Raw genomic sequence first — 17,617 nt, forward strand, 5'->3', positions numbered from 1 at the left:
TTCATTCCCTAACCTAGGCTACATGCTGAAGAGATGGCAGATAAGGCTTCAGTTGATTGCAGTCGGGTTCCACACAAGTACAGGAATTATTTCATGTGCTTATGTCTGAAGAGGATTTAGGCGATGTCAGGCAAGAATAAATGAGAACAGGATGCAAAAAGTAGCAGTTTAAAGGGTGGAGGATGTGTGAGGCAGGGGGATTGTTCATGATGGACATGACGCTGTACCCTTTGTTTTGATTCCACTGTGGCAACTGTTGCAATGATTAGATAAATCCACTATGAAACACTTTGTTCTGTTTCATTTTCATTGGTGTGACATTTGGAGATGGTAGAGAGCTTCTCTATATGGCCTCTTGTTATTAAACTTGTACATCTTTCAATCTCCTTCTCTTGCCCCCAGTTTTTACCTCATCATTTCCTTTTTGTTTCTGGCTGCAGCGGCAAACCAGAGGGAGACACTCAAGTCTCCATTCCACCTGAAGGAAGAGCCCAAAGTAGAGGAAGTGCTGAGCCCAAGACCATCCTCCCAGTCCCAGAGCCAGATCCAACCAAGCTTCCCTACAACCTTCTGCCAGGACGGGCCAAAATTGGCAGCAGCAGCTACAGAGCGCTCAGGGCCACTTAAACCAAGGGAAGGAAGTCCCATGTCTAAGAACAGCCTGCTGAGCCAGGATATCAACATGAAGGTGGCCTCCGAGCTGCTGATTAAGCTCTCAGGTACAGTGGGTACAGTACTTTGCTATGGATTTATTTCATGTTTGCAACAAGGAGGAAATGCAAATGAGCCTTGTAGTTGACCTATGCAACAGTCCACACAATTCTGTAATTCCAGTGATTCCAGTGTAATTCCATATTTTATGACTTTGTGAAAGCATTTGCAAATGTTTGAATATGGACATATCAACATACATGTTATTGGTCAGCTGTTTCAGATCAGGCAGTGCCAGATAGGGAGGGCAGTTGTAGGCCAGAAGATGAGTTCAATGGCGACCACAAAAGGGCACTATTGTTTATTACTGTGGCAGTCCTAACCAAGTTAAAATTGAGGGCTTCTCAAAGGTGAGCAAAGTGTACCTTTTGGTGAGTGAATATGGTGGAATAGATGCCTGTAAAAGCTACATGGTGATATTCAGGTGGATAGATGTGACCTTTCATCGTTTCGTACCCCTCAATGCTTCAGGTTATTATATCTTAAGTATAACGAGGGGTAGTTTTACATTTTGTAGGTGAATGTTGTTCTTTCCTTCATCTACAAAACACGACAGACAACTGGCAGATCAAGTAATGATCTGCTTACATTATTGTACTTAAAACTGGTCCCTGACTCACCCTTTGCTCCTTGACTGTTTCTGAACCTGTGTGGATGTGGGCCACCTTGACATTATCCAGGGCAACACAATTTAGCCTTTACAGCTGCTGGGTTGAACTCAACAATAATGCCAGTGACAAGTCAGGAAGCAGGGATTCCTGCATAGTTCTTAATTCACACATCACATTGTGAGCGCTGTACCAGGCAGTATGTAATAGCAACTGTTGCTTTTCACTTACTTTCCTAGAAGTTTGTTTCATTGCTTAGTAAGGCTTGAAGCATCTGCTTATTTTAGCCTATATCCAAAATCCCTATTGAATGCTGTATCTAGTTGAAGTGTGTTATGGACAGGTGTTTGTCCACTGTGGGCTGCTGGAGTGTGTCTCTCAGGCTAAAAAAAAATGAAAAAATGAAAGGTGTTGAAGTGTTTATCGACAGAGCTGGCTTTTCTACCTATGTTATACCAAGAAAAGTGTTGTAGTGAATTCATTTTAGTGAGTCTGTTTTCTGAATTAAGAAATATTTAACTTGGTTATTATGAAACCTTGCAGGTTTGACGGGTGACTTTATTTTTGAGGAGGCCACTGCTGTCAGCATTGGAATGTTTAGTAGCTTATAACTGCAGCCCTGAAATGTACAATATGACACACTTGCAAATATGGATCCATGGTATTAAAAACCACAAAGCAAATGGCAGGCTGACGGTGGCACAGTGGGGCGTTGCTCTATCCGCGGCTCTTCGTCCAGTGCCAGTGTGAACGTGCTTTACAGACACCTCATACATCGGTTGCCATTGTTCTCTCCTGGTCGACTGGTGTTCACAGTGACTCATGCTGGCTGCGAGCTCAGTGGTACTACACGTGTGTGGCTCCGCTGCCTGCCCCCAGGTCACGTTTCCCTGTGTGTGCGCGCAAGTGCCTTTGTGTGTACATTTGAGGAAACCAAAACTGAAATGATTACTTCTTTAAAACAACACACAAAAAAAAAATATAGAAGACATTGCCTTTGTGTGTAAAATGGAGAAATTGTGTGAATGATTATGGGCACTATATAAATGCTCCACTGTACTGCCTCCATCTATGTTCTTTGTTTCATCAATGTTATCACTCTCTCTCCTACCCTCTTTGCTGTTTCCAATCCTTGCACTGACATTATCCTGCCAGTTTATTTGGTCCTCAAGCAGCATGCCCAGCATTTATCCCCTCCCATCACTTACACTAGCTCCGCAAGGTTGACCTAGGTTAGGGAAAGATGCTGCAGCGTTCATCCGTCCGCTGGCTCCCTCTGCCCCCTCAAACAGTCCTTGGAGCGCAGTGCTGTCCATTGCCATGGCAACAGTGGGGGTGGTAGATGGAGAGGGCTGTCTAGAGTGACAGCCTTGACAAGAGTCTGGACCCTCAAATGACCCTGGGGGGAAGGGAAGGAGAAAAAGATGGTGAGAAGGAAAGGAGAGAGCCAGGGAAAGGTCAATGTCATTACAGTCACGTGTGATTACGGTCATGAGGTTCAAGGGCATCTGCACTGTAACCTCCCTCTGCCCCCTAGTAAAGGTCAGCCCGAGAATACAACAACCCTGTAAAGATACTTTAATAGGGATATCACATTGGGGATTGTAGGCTGAGCTTTTTCTTTCTTAAACACATCACTATTAGTCTGTTAAAAACTGCTTATTTCCTCATTCTTGCTTGTCAGCACGGCAAATGGACACAACCTAATTAAATTTCTGCTGCTCATCCCTCCTCGACCATGGCATTGGACAGTCAGAGCAAGAGGGGTTGTCATCATTACTGCCCATTGTGCTGTAACAGGAGTTGCATCATCCCTTTAACTAGGTCACTTCTTCTCTTTCCCCTTTCTCCTCTCTTCCTTATCAAACATTGGTTGGTTGCGTTGAGTCGCCATGCTAGCGCTACCTCCCCCACATCTGTTTAAAACCGGGCTGCTGGTGTCTGGGGGCTAATTATGCCAGGCTAAATAGTCCCTGGCGCCAGCGGCTAACGTGTCCTAGCAGATGGGCACTGGTGTTGCAGGGCAAGGGGAACATGGCGTCACAGGAAGCGAGAGGGGAGGGGAGGTGCAGGGCCCTAGGTGGTGCCCTGGCAGACTGGCATCGTGTGGGTAACAGCCGTGCCACCCACTCACCATCCAGCCACCCTCACTATAGGTGTGAAATCACACTTTGTACGGGCTTAACTCATTCCTTATTCCTTGGGAACAGGCCCTTCATCTCTGAGGACATTTTACATGCCCTCTTCCCTCTATAGTGCTGGTTACCTTGCTAATAAAAGTTGCATTAAACTATTTTGACCACCAAAGAACAGGAAGACCTCTCAGCAACAACAAATCTCTGTCTTATTTTCAGACTCTAGTTGTTGATATTACAGAAAATTAACTACTTGAATGTAAGTTACATGGACTTCCTTTTAGAGCCTGGTTACCATTCAATATTATAATATGTTTATAATATATATTTATAATATTGGTTCAAGAACTCTAGTGATAGCGGAAGCCCAGGATATTTTATGATTTCATGATCATAGGGAGATAACAGTATTGTTATTGTCAATGGCAAACTAGATAAGCTCACACATGACGTGCCAGAGAGAGTTGTGTGATTATGTTCCCTCAAAATACAACCTCTGACTTACTTTTAATTTCCACTAAAATGTGAATAGCTGTAATTTTGTTACACCACTCCATAGTGTAAGTAAAATGAAAGAGATGAAGAAGCAGAAGAAGTGCAGCTGCAGAGGATGCAGCAGCTGGGATTTTTTTGGATATTTCTCTTTTTTGTTAGCCGTGCATGATTTCCTGAAGCTAACCACAGTGGATCACGGTTCATAATGGCTCTGAGCTAACCAGCCACAGGCAGATGATGCAGTGGTCCCTACCTGCTACCTTCAGGTTGCAGTGAGGATTTCGCCAAAGGAAGCAAGAGGATTTTGTAAAGTTTAAAAACAGTTTAGGATGACTGATGCAGACAGGCTTATGTACGTTGACATTCTCAGTTAAATTACCTTATGCGAGCTGAACTTTGGGTTCCTACTGGTTCCTACTTACTGTTTATTTGCTACATACTGGATCTCCTCCCTCCCCATGCCATACCCTCATGTTGAAAAGGCAGGTTCATGCTTTCCCCCTGCCTTTTCAACATGCAACAGTAAGACATGGTTGAAGCTGAGGACAATTGGACCTGGCAGAGGTTGTGCTTTACAATTATATTTATGTGAAAAGAATGGGTTCAACTTTCTATTAAAATGTAGTGTATCTCTCAATGTATAGATGGATATAGATAGTAGCTGAGTGTCATTGTTTATTTTTATCCTCACATTAATGGATTCACTTCTTACCTAGTCTGGATTATCACAGCATACTGTCCATGCAGTTCATCATTGTAATTCACAGCACTAGCATTACTGTACAGTCTTTCTTATGTTAGCTCAACACCGCTTTGGCAGTGTCCTCACCATGCCCCCTCAGTGTGGCCGCTTGCTGACCTCTCTTTTCTCCCACCCTCCCTACCTCTATATTCTGTCTAAATGGCTTCCCGTCACTGCCTATAGCTTTGTGTACAGAAAGAGAGAACTGGATCCTTTTGTATCTGACCATACGTGCTTATTTCCATGGTTCCAAGTGTAAATTTAAGAAATGATAGACAGAACCAATGAGACAATCACTTCTTGCCTTTTGTCTTGACCTTTTATGATAGAATCTTGGTAGCCTTGAATCTGTTCTGGCTAGTGCCAAATGTTTTTGTTTATGACTTCTTTATAAGGGCCATTTTTGGCTCCTTATGGGCTGTTTATCAAGCACACAGCTCTAGAGTCAGATGTAGCTGCAGTTTGCAACCATTGGAAGGCTGAACTACTGAGAGCTCACTGGTTGAGGATCAATTGTAGCAGCAGCTGTCTGTGAAGTCTGCAGGCAAGGCTGCTGTGGCTCCCACATGACATGCAGTCTCCACACTGCAGCCTTTGAAGCGCCTGAACTCTTCACCCCTGTCTGAGCAGGTCGACTTGAGAGCAGGAGAATAGAGAGATTGAGAGAGAGAGAGAGAGAGAGAGAGAGAGAGAGAGGGAGGGAAGGGGGCAGGGATACAGACATGTGGAATAACAGAGCTAGGAGAAGGGTAGAGTGGAGTAACAGGAGGGGGGAGAGGTGGAGAGGTTGTCATTTAGGCTCTAGCCATTCCTCCTCCCGCCTGTCCTCCCCCAGCTCTATTTCTCATCCCACTTTCTTTTTTCCTCTCTTACCCATGGGTCTTCTTCTGGCACCATTTGACAATTTTTTTCCTCTCTACCCTTCTTCATTGCCTCTCCCTCTTTCTTTCTCCCTCACTACATGGCTGTCCAAGTTTCTGCTTTCCTATGCAGTCGATGCATCAAAGCGGAGCAATAAATTGGCTTTACATGTGTTAAATCACTAATGCAATGTGGCTTTTTGGGGTAGTCTAGTGTAATGTGCTTACAAATGTATCCTATGTCTGTACCTGCTTACTGTATATTCTCAGTAAAACAGGCTGTCATGTCCACACAGATTCAAACAGACACCTAAGGTCAAAGTTGATCACTAAAAACAGAACGTTGCACGAACCCCAGTCACTTTCATTCTTTCTCAAAATTTGAGTAGTGCTGCGTCAGAACAAGGTATGTATAGAGCAACTTGGCATACACATGCACACCTGAGAGTGTGCAGCCTTGCCGTTATATGCCTTAGGAGGTCAAAGAATTTTCCATCTGCAGTTCTTCACTTGGTCAAATGTTTTTTACCTACTTAATCCAGACAGATGGTCAAACTGAGAATAAAGTGGGTAAGACAAGTCATAATTACAGTGGACGACGATGTCCTTGTCTTGTGCTCAGACAGCAGAACAGACAGCCAACCTTAACTGAAGACTTGCTATTTGGTGTAAAATTATTATTCTGCTAAATGAAGGCCATTGTTAAAAATGCAACAAAGTACATTCTCCCGTCTGTAATGAACTAATACTCTGTCACAGGTATTTATTCATTCGTCTCTTCTACTGCTTATCTGTTTCCGGGCCACTGGGCCAATCTCAGGACATGTCAAAGATAGGTCCATCACAGGGCCAACATACAGAGGCAGACAAATAAATTAGAGTTACCAATTAATGTAAACACATTTGTTTTTGGACATTGGGGGGAAACTGGAGTACCCCATAGTATGGGGAGAACAGAACAACAACAGAACAACTCCACACAGAAAGGAGTTGTGGGGCAACAACACTAACCAATATACCGCCATGATCCTTCTGGCATTTAATGTTTCTGAAATATAGCAGGAAGAGCACCAATGTGCACCACTCTTGCCTATACTTTAAAAATTAGCAAATGAACGGTAAAGCTATAACATGAAATGAAAACACGTACACACCTTAAAAGTTCACAGTTTAACTTCCTCTGTTCCTCATAAATATAGAAAATATTGTTATGTTTTATTTATATTTTAGCATACTTCTAGGGAATATATAAAGGAATGGGTGTAACACTGATGATAAAGAGAAACTATGATATTCACTGCACATCCAATTTTGTGCACATACAGACACATTCCTCCAGCCTTGATTTGGTGGCTTAATGGCAGCTGGTGCATCATAGACCCACGTGTATAGACACACAGGGTACATGCACACTCAGTTGCTCATATAAAGCACAGACACACACACACACACAAGCTGGTTTCAGGCAGACTGAGGGCTGCTTTTTATGGCTTCAGAACATTAGGTTGTGACCTCGACCAAAAAGCCATAGCTATTATCGGTGTGGGAGTGAGGCCACATTTTCATTTTTTATTTTGTGACAGGTAGACTTGGATGTGATGCCTTCAACATGGTGTCGGTGTGTTTACGGTTAAATATTTTCTCTCTGTCATGAGACGCTCTGGGATGGAAGCATGTTTATCACAGCACTGGGAGCTCAAACACAAAGAGTACACTTTAGTATGTCCATGTGTTTTTGTGTGACTGTATGTTTGTACAGCTCAGCAGTCATCTCAGTTTCTGTCGTTAGGGTGGTGATTCAGTAGGATAGAAGTTTGCGTGTCCCTTGGTTGACCCTTACAGTGCAGTGCCCCCTTATCCCTTTGCCCTCCTCTCTCACACTCCTCCTCTGCTCTACCCCTCCACCAGCCTCCCCTAGGTTACTCTTGGCCAACTCTGGCCACCCGATTAAAGGATTAGTGGGGCTGACGGTTGTCAGTGTCCCCCACATGCTGGCTACTACCAATAAACCAGACACCTGGACCTAGTTTAGGAAGCTGGGGGAAATGTTTCCATCAAAACAATATAGGACACACATACCAGTTCAGCTTTTGCATTTTTGCACGTGTGCATGGTGCAATGAAACTTAATTCACACTGGCCGCCTTGAGCAGAGGAGTGGAGAATGTGACGGGAAGAGGTGGCAGGGTTAGTGCCGGGTTACTGTCTTGTATCTCCGTTCCCCAGCCCCCATTTCTCCAGCTCCTTTAACATCCCCCTGCCCCTCCCACTACTCCTGATGCCCTGCCAAATTCATATATCGCATAATCATGCTGAGTTGCCATGTCAGCAGCACTGTATCAGTTGTGCTGTTTTGTCTTCCTCCTGCTTGTCACCACGCTGAAACACTGCCTCCTACCATCACTCCAGTCAAAGATCAGCTACCTTGGATATAAAGTTGTTAGAGGCCATTATAGAACCAGCATTAAGAAACTATGTCCTACATCACAGTTTCCTTTTCATACTTTATAGTATATTTCATGGTGGTCTGTAGTTTTTGGTTGTTTTTTTTTGTTTGTTTTTTTTTTTTATTTCTTATGTCCTTAGAGAGAGGAGAGTCAGTGTTTGAGTCTCCAGATCAGCTCAGGACATTCCTAACAGATGTCATCTCCCTCTCAACTATTTTTAGCCGGCTCACTTGGCCTCACCTTTTGAACTTGTAGGAAAAGTGAGTCAACGGCTGTTTTCAAGCCTTTTAGTGTGTTGTTAATGCACTGAAAAACTTTGTGAAATTGAACACTTCCATAAACAACACCTACTTATCTTAAGCATAGATTGATTGCTGCTCAGTTCACATTTAAAGTGATTTACCTTTTTGCTTGCTTCAATGAATTACATGTGCTGCTGGATCATTTCTCAACCAACAGTGTGGCCTCTTCATGTCCTCTTGGCCTAATAATTACACAGTTAGATGTTAGCTGCTTCAGCTTGGCTTTAGAATTTACAAACAGTTTATCTACAAATTTGGATTTCCCTAGTTTAGATTTAATTCCATTCATATCAAATCTTATCTACAACATGTGTACTCAATGGACCGGACTTCAAACAGACCAATGGAATATATTAATTATCTGAATACATCATTGGTAGAACAAGATCATTTATCCTTTCAGCTAATCTATTGCGTCCACCCTGAAAGAAAAATCACTGTGTTGATTTCTTCATTCCTTATCCAGATCACGGATCAAAGGATAGAGCATGTTGTATGCTTTACAGATTTTAAAAGCCCTTTGAGGCAAATATGTGATTTTTGAATTTGAGCCATACGAATAAACTTGACGTGACTTGATCAGGATTAGCACACTTGGCAGGCAATTTGACTGAAAAACACATCAAGTGAAGTCTGTATTTGTTTCGCAGGTACAGTGCAAGCATCTGTGTTCAAAGCATCCTCAGTCAGTGTTGCAGTATGTAAAATGTCATTCAGTTGAATACAAATAGTACCATTTAAAAAGTGCTACCTTCTTGTTGCTCTTAATTTTTTTTACTTTTTTTTTTTTTTTTTCTCTGTAGATGGAAAAGTAAAGTGTGAGGCAAAACTGGAAAGAGCACAGTAGAAAATGCTATAGTCAAGTAAAATACCATTAAAATGCACGGTCCACACAAACTGAATAATGGTGATAATAGTGGTCACCAACATTTTTATGAAGGTATTTATGTCAACCCTGTTGCTTTGAGATACAGGTACAAGATCCAGTTTGGCTGCTCAGTGTATTGATTTCTCACACTAATCTCTATACTACAACTTCATTTCTTCTTCGACACCAGTTATTGTTTGAATGTCTTTGATCAGAGTCTGATCAGTGATTGTCCTTTCTTTCATCCTCTGTAGAGAACAACAAAGATGCCCAGTACCAGAAGGTGAAAGTAAAGGCAGAGCCAATGGAGGTGGATCCATCCCCTGCAGAACTCACCCCACCTGCCTCTCACCTGCTGGCTTTCAGCACTTTAGGGGCGAGTGAGAAGAGTGAACCAATGAATAACCTCCCTGAGACTTTGGCCTGCCCCCAGAAAGATCTCTTCTCCCAGGACATATCGGTCAAAATGGCCTCTGAACTACTCTTCAAATTGTCAGGTATGTCCCTAGTAGACACACATCAGTGTCACGCACACTGTTCCCTGAGCAGCGGTAGGCCCACAACACAAACATTCATGCACAGCAACATGTCATCCTTTTCCTTGCAGCATCGCAATATAAACCTTGAACAGTTTGTGATTCCTGACTATAAAACCTACATGTTTCCATTTCCGTCCTCTTGAGGCCCTGCAGTAAAGCCAAGGATATATGACGTGTAATGACATCCTGCTTTTTACCTGTATGGCCATGAAAGTGACATTGAAGCCGCAGACAGCTGTTTGTATTGCTAGATTAAGACATAGCTTTGAGGTGTATCCATCGGCCCCCAGAGAGAAAGTGCAGATGTGTGTGTATGAATGAGTGTGTCAGAGGTCAGACTTATAGTCCTGGGCTGTGACCCCAGCTCCACCCAGCTTCTGATTGCTTCGCTCAAATGCCATATAAAGAAACAAGCTTGTGTAAAATCTCTTTTTTTTCCTCTCGCACATATTCACAAATTCACACACTGACTGTCTTTCTTTCCCACACACTCTTACACACTCACACAAGGCCCCTTGGGGAGTGGTGTCTGCACAAATGCCCTCCTCCCCCCTCTCTCTTATCCTTTCTCTCACTCTCTCTCCTCCTCTCTTTCTCTCCCTCTCTCCCTTGACTCGTTTTCAGACATGCCGGCTCAAGCACACTTGGCTGCACACGCTCTCCCCCTGCACTTCCCCTCCCTCCTCCCTCCTCCCTCCTCCCTTTACATTTCTCCCGTGCGGCATCTCCATGGCAACATGGAAGGAGACCTCTGTCCTTGGCGAGCAGTGTGACGGAATGGGATGTTTAGGGTCGGGGGGGGGGGGGGGTGGTCAGAGTATGGTGGTGGGTTGTAACTGGGGGCACAGGATAAGAAGGGTAGAGAGGGCAGCGGGGATACACAGTATGCCCACCCAGGAAGGCCAGGGCATCGTTAGCCTGGCAACAGCGACAACTGCCCCCTTAGAACTGGGTTTGAATGTGAGGGGGACTGGAACGGATTGGGCTGCTGTCACACAATGAGCAATCAATATGAATTACCCAGAGCAGTAAGACCTCAGAGACACATCAGTAGCAAGGTTGCCCTGAACACTGAGATGGTTTCAGCTTTGAAATTCACTTCATTGCATCGCCTTGAAACTTGCACATGGCTCCATTTTCAGGCATTTTGTATAGTGCTCTTTATGACTGAATACTGAAATCCAATGGTCTGTGCTAACATTGGGTGAGCAAATAGTGGCAGTAGCTGATTTTACAGTTCTCACTTTACTTAAAAACATCTTAAAGTAAAAGTGTGTGTGTGTGTGTGTGTGTGTGTGTTTGTGTGTTTGTGTGTGTGTTTGTGTGATATATAGTTGTAGCTCTGTGAGCTACCAGAAACTGTGACCATGTAACAGGCTGCTGTTTTTGATGAGTGTTAGCTGTACTTGGGATCTTTGGCATACAGAAGCAGTGACTTTAAAACAGGTGTGACCTCAGGTGCCATGACAGGAGTGGTCACTACCCATAATGTAATCTTACAAGAACCTCTAAAGGTATCGATGCTTTTTATAAAACACACACAATCAAACATTTTTAACTCTTAATAGAATTTTTTTATGTATTAATCTCTATGTTCTGGGTTTGCAGTTTTTATTTTCAAAAGCATACCATGTAACTTCAATTAAACAGTTTTATGAAATGAAGCTTAACAGCATGCTGCATTGCCTGGGAATTCAAAAAAAAAAAAAAGAAAAACATCTTTGATTTTATAAGTGGGGAAAAAGTAGCAATAAACAGTCCAGTTAGTTACAACCAGGTGCTGATGAGTAAGAAAGTAGAAGCACTGAAGCTGAGACAGCAGGCAGAAGGTGGTTTAATCATCACCACACGTGGACACACATTTTGTCCTTATTCCTGATCAAGTAGTTTGAAATATTTGAATATTTAAAATACAATTTCAACACAATTTTTGTGCTTAATAACTTTTCCCGTATATTCCAAAACCTTCAAGGATCGTTTTACACTTAGTGCTAGTCTACATAAATATGCAATGCAATCCTGCACTGTAACATATGCAATAAATCCAAAGTTTTCACTCATTTTATCACATATGTTGGTACACCTCAGCAGTATTTAGCCAGTGGTGGTGGTGGATGTGAATCCATAATATTGAAAGGTTTTTCTGATATTTAGTTTCCCCACTATGCTACAAGAGCATGGCCGCATGAACGAACGCACGCACGCACGCCATCTGGGAAGTCTAATGGAGGTCTGGCCAGCTCTGCACATTGTATTTTTTATGTATATAAAATGTCAGGCTAACTTTTGGCCCACAGGTGGCAGACCCACCAGAGAGACTCCCACTTCTCCAGATGGTCAGTGCACCCCTGCTGGCTTGGCAAACCTGTGCTTTTCCAACAGAGTTAAACATAAAGAGATGCAGCAACAGGGCACATATGTAGCCTTGGTATCTGTCAGATAATGGCCTATATGTGGAGAAGTTGCTGTAACTGACACTGAACTTAATTGGCAAGTGTTTGTATCTAGATGTCTATCTAGATGTCTATTCTCAGGAGAGAATAGACAGATTTTGGGGCATATTGTAAAACTGAACATGAAAATTTGTCCGAGAAGTACTTGTACTCTAAATAAAAAGTTAGCAATTAAAAACTTCTTCAGACATTCCACACAGCATTTCACTGTCTTTCACTGAACAGAAACTTCTCAGTTGTCATGTGATGGCCATACAGATGATCATACAGTAAATACAGGATAGAGAGGAGCGCAAAATTCTGTATCTTTTCAAATTGGTCTTTGAGGTTGGGTTTGAAAATACAATACAATAAATAAATAAATACACTGATATGTGGTATTGTATGTGTAATTAAATGTTTTTTTTCTTCCAGAAAAAGTCAGCAAAGCCAACAACCACAAAGACAGTAACATGGTAGGAATAAACAGGTGAGTATGTAGCTATACAGTGTCTTACTGTTTTTTAATAGTCCAATTCACAATCGGCAACTAAACCATGCTTTTCAAATATACCTTTAGTTTCTGCTATCTAAGTTTCTATTATTTATCAAATCTCTGTGCTTCAGTCCATTCCTGGACGAGTGCTTCAGACAATCACCCTTTAACTCTCGCTCCAAGAGCTCTTCCCCCGCAGAGGCCAGCTCCTCTACCAGGGCAGCATTCCACGGTAAGAGACATACAAAAAGCCACACACACACACACACACACACAGACAGAGTAGAGAAACATCATCGGAAGAGAAGCACAGGTACAGTTACATGCAGGCGAGTGATAGATGGGCCTTATTTTACGTGTGTCTATGAAAGCATGCAACATTCATTCATTCATCTTCTTCTACCATCACAGACCGCAAGAACTGCGGTCAGAGATGACAGGTCGTCACGCCATCGCAGGGCCAACATACAGAGACAAACAACCGCTCACACCTACAGGCAATTTAGAGTCACCAATGAACCTAAACATGCATGTTTTTGGACAGTGGGAGGAAACCCACACAAGCCTGAGGCTGGGAACCGAACCCACAACCTTCTTATTGTGGGGCAAAAGCGCTGACTACTATGCCTTTTTCACATATAGCACTGTAGAAGTCTTTTGCACTAAAAGGATGCTTTCAAGAAACAATGCAATTGTACTTAACACTAATTTTTATCAATTAACTGCATAGATAAAAGGTAAATAGAAAAAGCTCAATCAATATTTGATTTGGTCACCTTGTGCTTTTAAAACTACAACGGTTCTCTCTGTAGTTAGTTCCCCCCCCCCCCCCACAGTTTTGCAAGTTGCTTAGTAGCTTGTAGTTTTTGTACAGTGTAGTTCTTGTAGTAGTTGACCCCATGATGCTGAGAACGGGGCTGTATAAGGGCAAGACCATCTGCTGCTTGATTACTTGCTCTACTTTTTTTCTGAGGGTACTTCTTGATGACTATGGCTACGTTTTCGGTGCTGTTGTCCCCTGCATCAGAAAAACATTTGTCCAATCAGATGTATCGTTAATTTAATACATTTTAATATTTGCATGCAATACTGTGAATGAAAGACATTGAAGACATTTTACCTGAGAAAAGTAGGATGAAGTCATAACCCTCATAAGTTATTTGTTTCCTCGGCAAGCTAAGTTTATTTGTAAAGCACATTTCAACAAAAATTTTGTTGATGTCTTCATATAAGACGTTCATAAAGAAAATATAAAGGACACATTTTAAAAGGATTTACCAGAGTAAATTAGAATACTAAGGGATTAAGTAAAATATAATCAATAGATTAATTAATTATGAAATTAACTGACAGTTATTTTAAGTCCCAGTGTATGTTTTAATTGTATTACCGTTACAAAGAAAATTAGACAAATGTCATCTGCAGCTGACAAAACAAGGAAGTAATTAACTGCCAGCAGTTGGTGTTGCAGCATCATTGAATGTACAATATCTTCAAAGATACTTTGTGTTTTCACTATAGCTCAGACGTTTAGCATTCACACTATAGACCACACACACACACATGATTTTGCACACTTACAAAGAAGCTTTGTAGCATTGTACACATCTGAACATGTAGCTACACATACACACTGTTGTATTTGAGTATATGGCCGCACTCAACCACCTCTACATGATCTCACTCTCCTCTCTTCGTTTCATACTTAGAGCTCCATCTGGCCTTTTTGCACTCTCACGCATTTCCCCAACCTGAAGGCCTCTGCCCAGGGCATCCCCTGTCTCCCTCTCTTCCCCTCTTCCCTCCCATCCCATAACATCCTCCATGTTCCTTTGGCAGTGAGAGATTCAGAGGTTAATTAGCTTGTGCCAGCTTTGCCTGTCCCTCTGCCAGTTAATGAAAATCTGATTGGCTTCTGGGTGTCAAGAGTGTCCTGAAAGTTAATTCGCCCAGCCCACCTCCCCTTTCCCTTGTGTTTAAGCTTTAGATCCAGCCTCTGCTGCTTTCTCTTTTCCTGTTGTACAGTTTTACAGTTTTCTCCTTGATATACACCTGCTCATTTTCTTCAGTGTGCCTCTGTCGTCATTTAACTGTTACATATATTGGTAAGCATTTTTTGTGGCAGCCAACCCACAATTTAGTTGATAATTGGTTCAAAGGTCCATCTCAGTTCATCCCACATTTGAAATTTACATCAGTACATATGATCATGACTAATGACTGTTTTCTGTATATGATTGTCTGTACAATTAGACTGCCGCAGATATACATAGATATACAGAATCTCACCACTCTGGGGTGAAATATAATCCTTCACTTCATATTTGTGTTCCTTTCCCTCCAGCTCTAATAACACTAATTAAACTGTTAACCACTTCAAGGCCCACACCACACCCTAATTGGCTTAATGATCAGTGTGTTAGTTGGGTCATGGCCTCAAGTCCCTGCTGCTCAGCTTCTCATCACCTTATGTGACCAGGCCATCCCCTTGTCTCACTTATGTGAGTCAGGCCAAGTTAATGCTTTAAAGTGCTAAGCTTTACCTATGAGCCCCATAAGGTCTTGGGATTCCTAGAATAAGCTATGAAGTGACAACAACTTTCGAGAAACAGTGTAAGTAGCCGGTTGGAGCAAGATGTCAGTGCTGCCATCCTGGCGAGAGGTAGATTTCAACTGATGCAGGAGATCAGCAAGTTCACGACCTATAGACCGACTGATTACTTACTTAGTTTGCAGGCAAGTGCTGCTTTACGCTGATCTACTTGCATGCCTCAACATCCCTCACATGCCCCCTCTTACCCTTTTTACAGTTGCAAGTCACTGACTTGTAGAAGATAGGCTAGGATTAAGATGACAACTAAGTGCATAGACCTAAAAAAAATAATAAGGAAAAGGTCAATGTTTTGACTCCAAAGGGTGAATGATATACATGCACATAAACCAAATGTGTAGCTCAGACTGATGAAACATACTGTGTAATCATTACATATCCGCAAAGTTGAGTTCTTAAACAATTTATTAATAATTAATTATTATTATTATTATTATAAATTTTGTATTTCTTTAGGCATATCTGTTTGTGTTTGATTAATTACATAACTTAAATCACACTCCTTGTGTTGTATTTTGATAGTTCCAAAAATGACTGTGAGAGGTGCTGTGACACACCTAAAAGGAAATGATGTTATACAACCCAAATGTACTGGTTTGTATGTAGAGGGCAAAGATGTGAAGCAGATACAGAGAGAAACGCTCAAGGGGTTTGTTAGTCAGTGCAACAGCAGTAAGCTTTCCAGAGACTGTGCATATGTTTTGTTTTTTTTTGTTTTTTTTCGTTTTTTTTTTTTACATGTGGCATAAAACCTGCTTGGGAAGTACTTGTTGATTGTTGATTGACCCTGGTGGTTTATTACCCCCAAAAATGCCTCATCAATCAATTGGACTTTTACAAGTTTACCTAAAAAAATAACATAAAAGAAAAAGTCTTTCAATGATAAGTGACGCTACAAGCATAAACTGTAGGTTACGTAGCTTTTTTTACTGTGCTTACCTGTGCTTACCTGTGCTTAGTCAGAAAGTCAAAATCAAACCTATGAAATCTCTCTACAAACAGCCAAAATAGGAGCCATAAAGATCACAACTAAAACACAGAGTGACTTACAGAGCTGTTTTCCTCTTTTTAATGCATTATGGTGAGGTTAATTCAAAGCTCCTGTTTTACTGTTTCACAGTCTATCAAAGCATCTTAAAATATTCCGTCAATATTTTTAACTCTTAGAGTGTGGGGATACAAGGGAAAGGAGCTTCAGAGTGAAGGACTGATGGTTGTTCTTGACACTAAAGGCCATTTCACATTTTCACTTTGGACACCTTTTGAACTCATGTGGGTTGTATGCATAGATTACTCATTTCTTTGAAATGATACAAAGATAGTTAAATGACCCTATTCTTGTTAAACATTCTCAAATGTATATCATCTTCTGATCTGCCCTTTTCCTTTAATGGAATGATAGAAGATGACAAGACATATTCTGTATAGTGCAGTTTTGCCAGTGACACGCCTCATTAAAGATGGATGAAATGGGGAAATCCTCGTGGCTCAAGTGTTTTAAGATGAATACTGTGAACACAACTTTCCCCCAGTCTGCTTGGAACTTTTCCTCTCGTTTCCTATAATCTAATAAAAGCAAAACGCATCAAACACCAACTTACCAATTGTTTGGTGGATTCTGTTTCAACATTGATGCATATTTAGCAAAATTACTTGGATTCATTGCGGCTTGACTTGATAGTTTTTGCTCCATCTGCAGGTGCCAGCAGTAAATGATGAGTATGCCTTTGTGTGTGTGTGTGTGTGTGTGTGTGTGTGCGTGTGTGTTTCAGACTCAGAAAAAGATGATGGGGAGCCAGGAAATGGGATTGCCCAGTGGAGACTAAATGAACAGCTTTTCCCCTGTCCAGTATGTGGCAAGGTGTTTGGTAGACAGCAGACTCTTTCTAGACATCTGTCTCTACACACAGGTAAGTAAACACACAATAACATGGTCAGCGTACGTTCATACAACACAACTGCACACACACACTTGTATATTTTGCATACCTTTGTTGAAGAATGGATCTTAGCTGTTGTGTTTGTGCACGTGCTTGTGTTTTTGCAGCTCACAGTAAGTAAATAAGGTTGACTAGACTAGATTACCCTTCCTTTAAAGAGATTACTACCATGATTAGTCTCCCTGGGAAAACTGCCCATCTAATTACCCAGCTAGAAGGATGTCTCTTAGAGTATCTACTCACACCCACACCAGTATGTCTGATACAGCTGCGTTTGGTTCCGTTGTTCACTTTCCCTTTCACACTCTGTCGCGAGAGACTTCTCAATATGAAGCCAAATATTCTTCAGTGTCCTGATTATGATTGGGTTTTTTTTTTTTTGTTTGTTTGTTTGTTCTGCTCTAATTGATCTATTTTACCACATCACTATCG

General features: G+C 41.8%; 1 protein-coding gene across 2 annotated transcripts in view; it reads left to right on the top strand.

Moving 5' to 3' along the window:
• The window catches only part of znf827 (zinc finger protein 827), a 57,393-nt gene that overhangs the window by 29,946 nt on the left and 9,830 nt on the right, over positions 1-17,617 (top strand). For both annotated transcript variants that reach the window (XM_029512209.1, XM_029512219.1), the window contains exons 5-9: positions 441-719; positions 9,422-9,664; positions 12,574-12,628; positions 12,766-12,866; positions 17,018-17,155. In XM_029512209.1, coding sequence (XP_029368069.1) covers positions 441-719; positions 9,422-9,664; positions 12,574-12,628; positions 12,766-12,866; positions 17,018-17,155 — 816 coding nt within the window. The remainder of the gene's footprint in view (positions 1-440; positions 720-9,421; positions 9,665-12,573; positions 12,629-12,765; positions 12,867-17,017; positions 17,156-17,617) is intronic.

The sequence above is a fragment of the Echeneis naucrates genome, chromosome 1 (genome assembly GCF_900963305.1).
Source record: "Echeneis naucrates chromosome 1, fEcheNa1.1, whole genome shotgun sequence".
Taxonomy (NCBI): Eukaryota; Metazoa; Chordata; class Actinopteri; order Carangiformes; family Echeneidae; genus Echeneis; species Echeneis naucrates.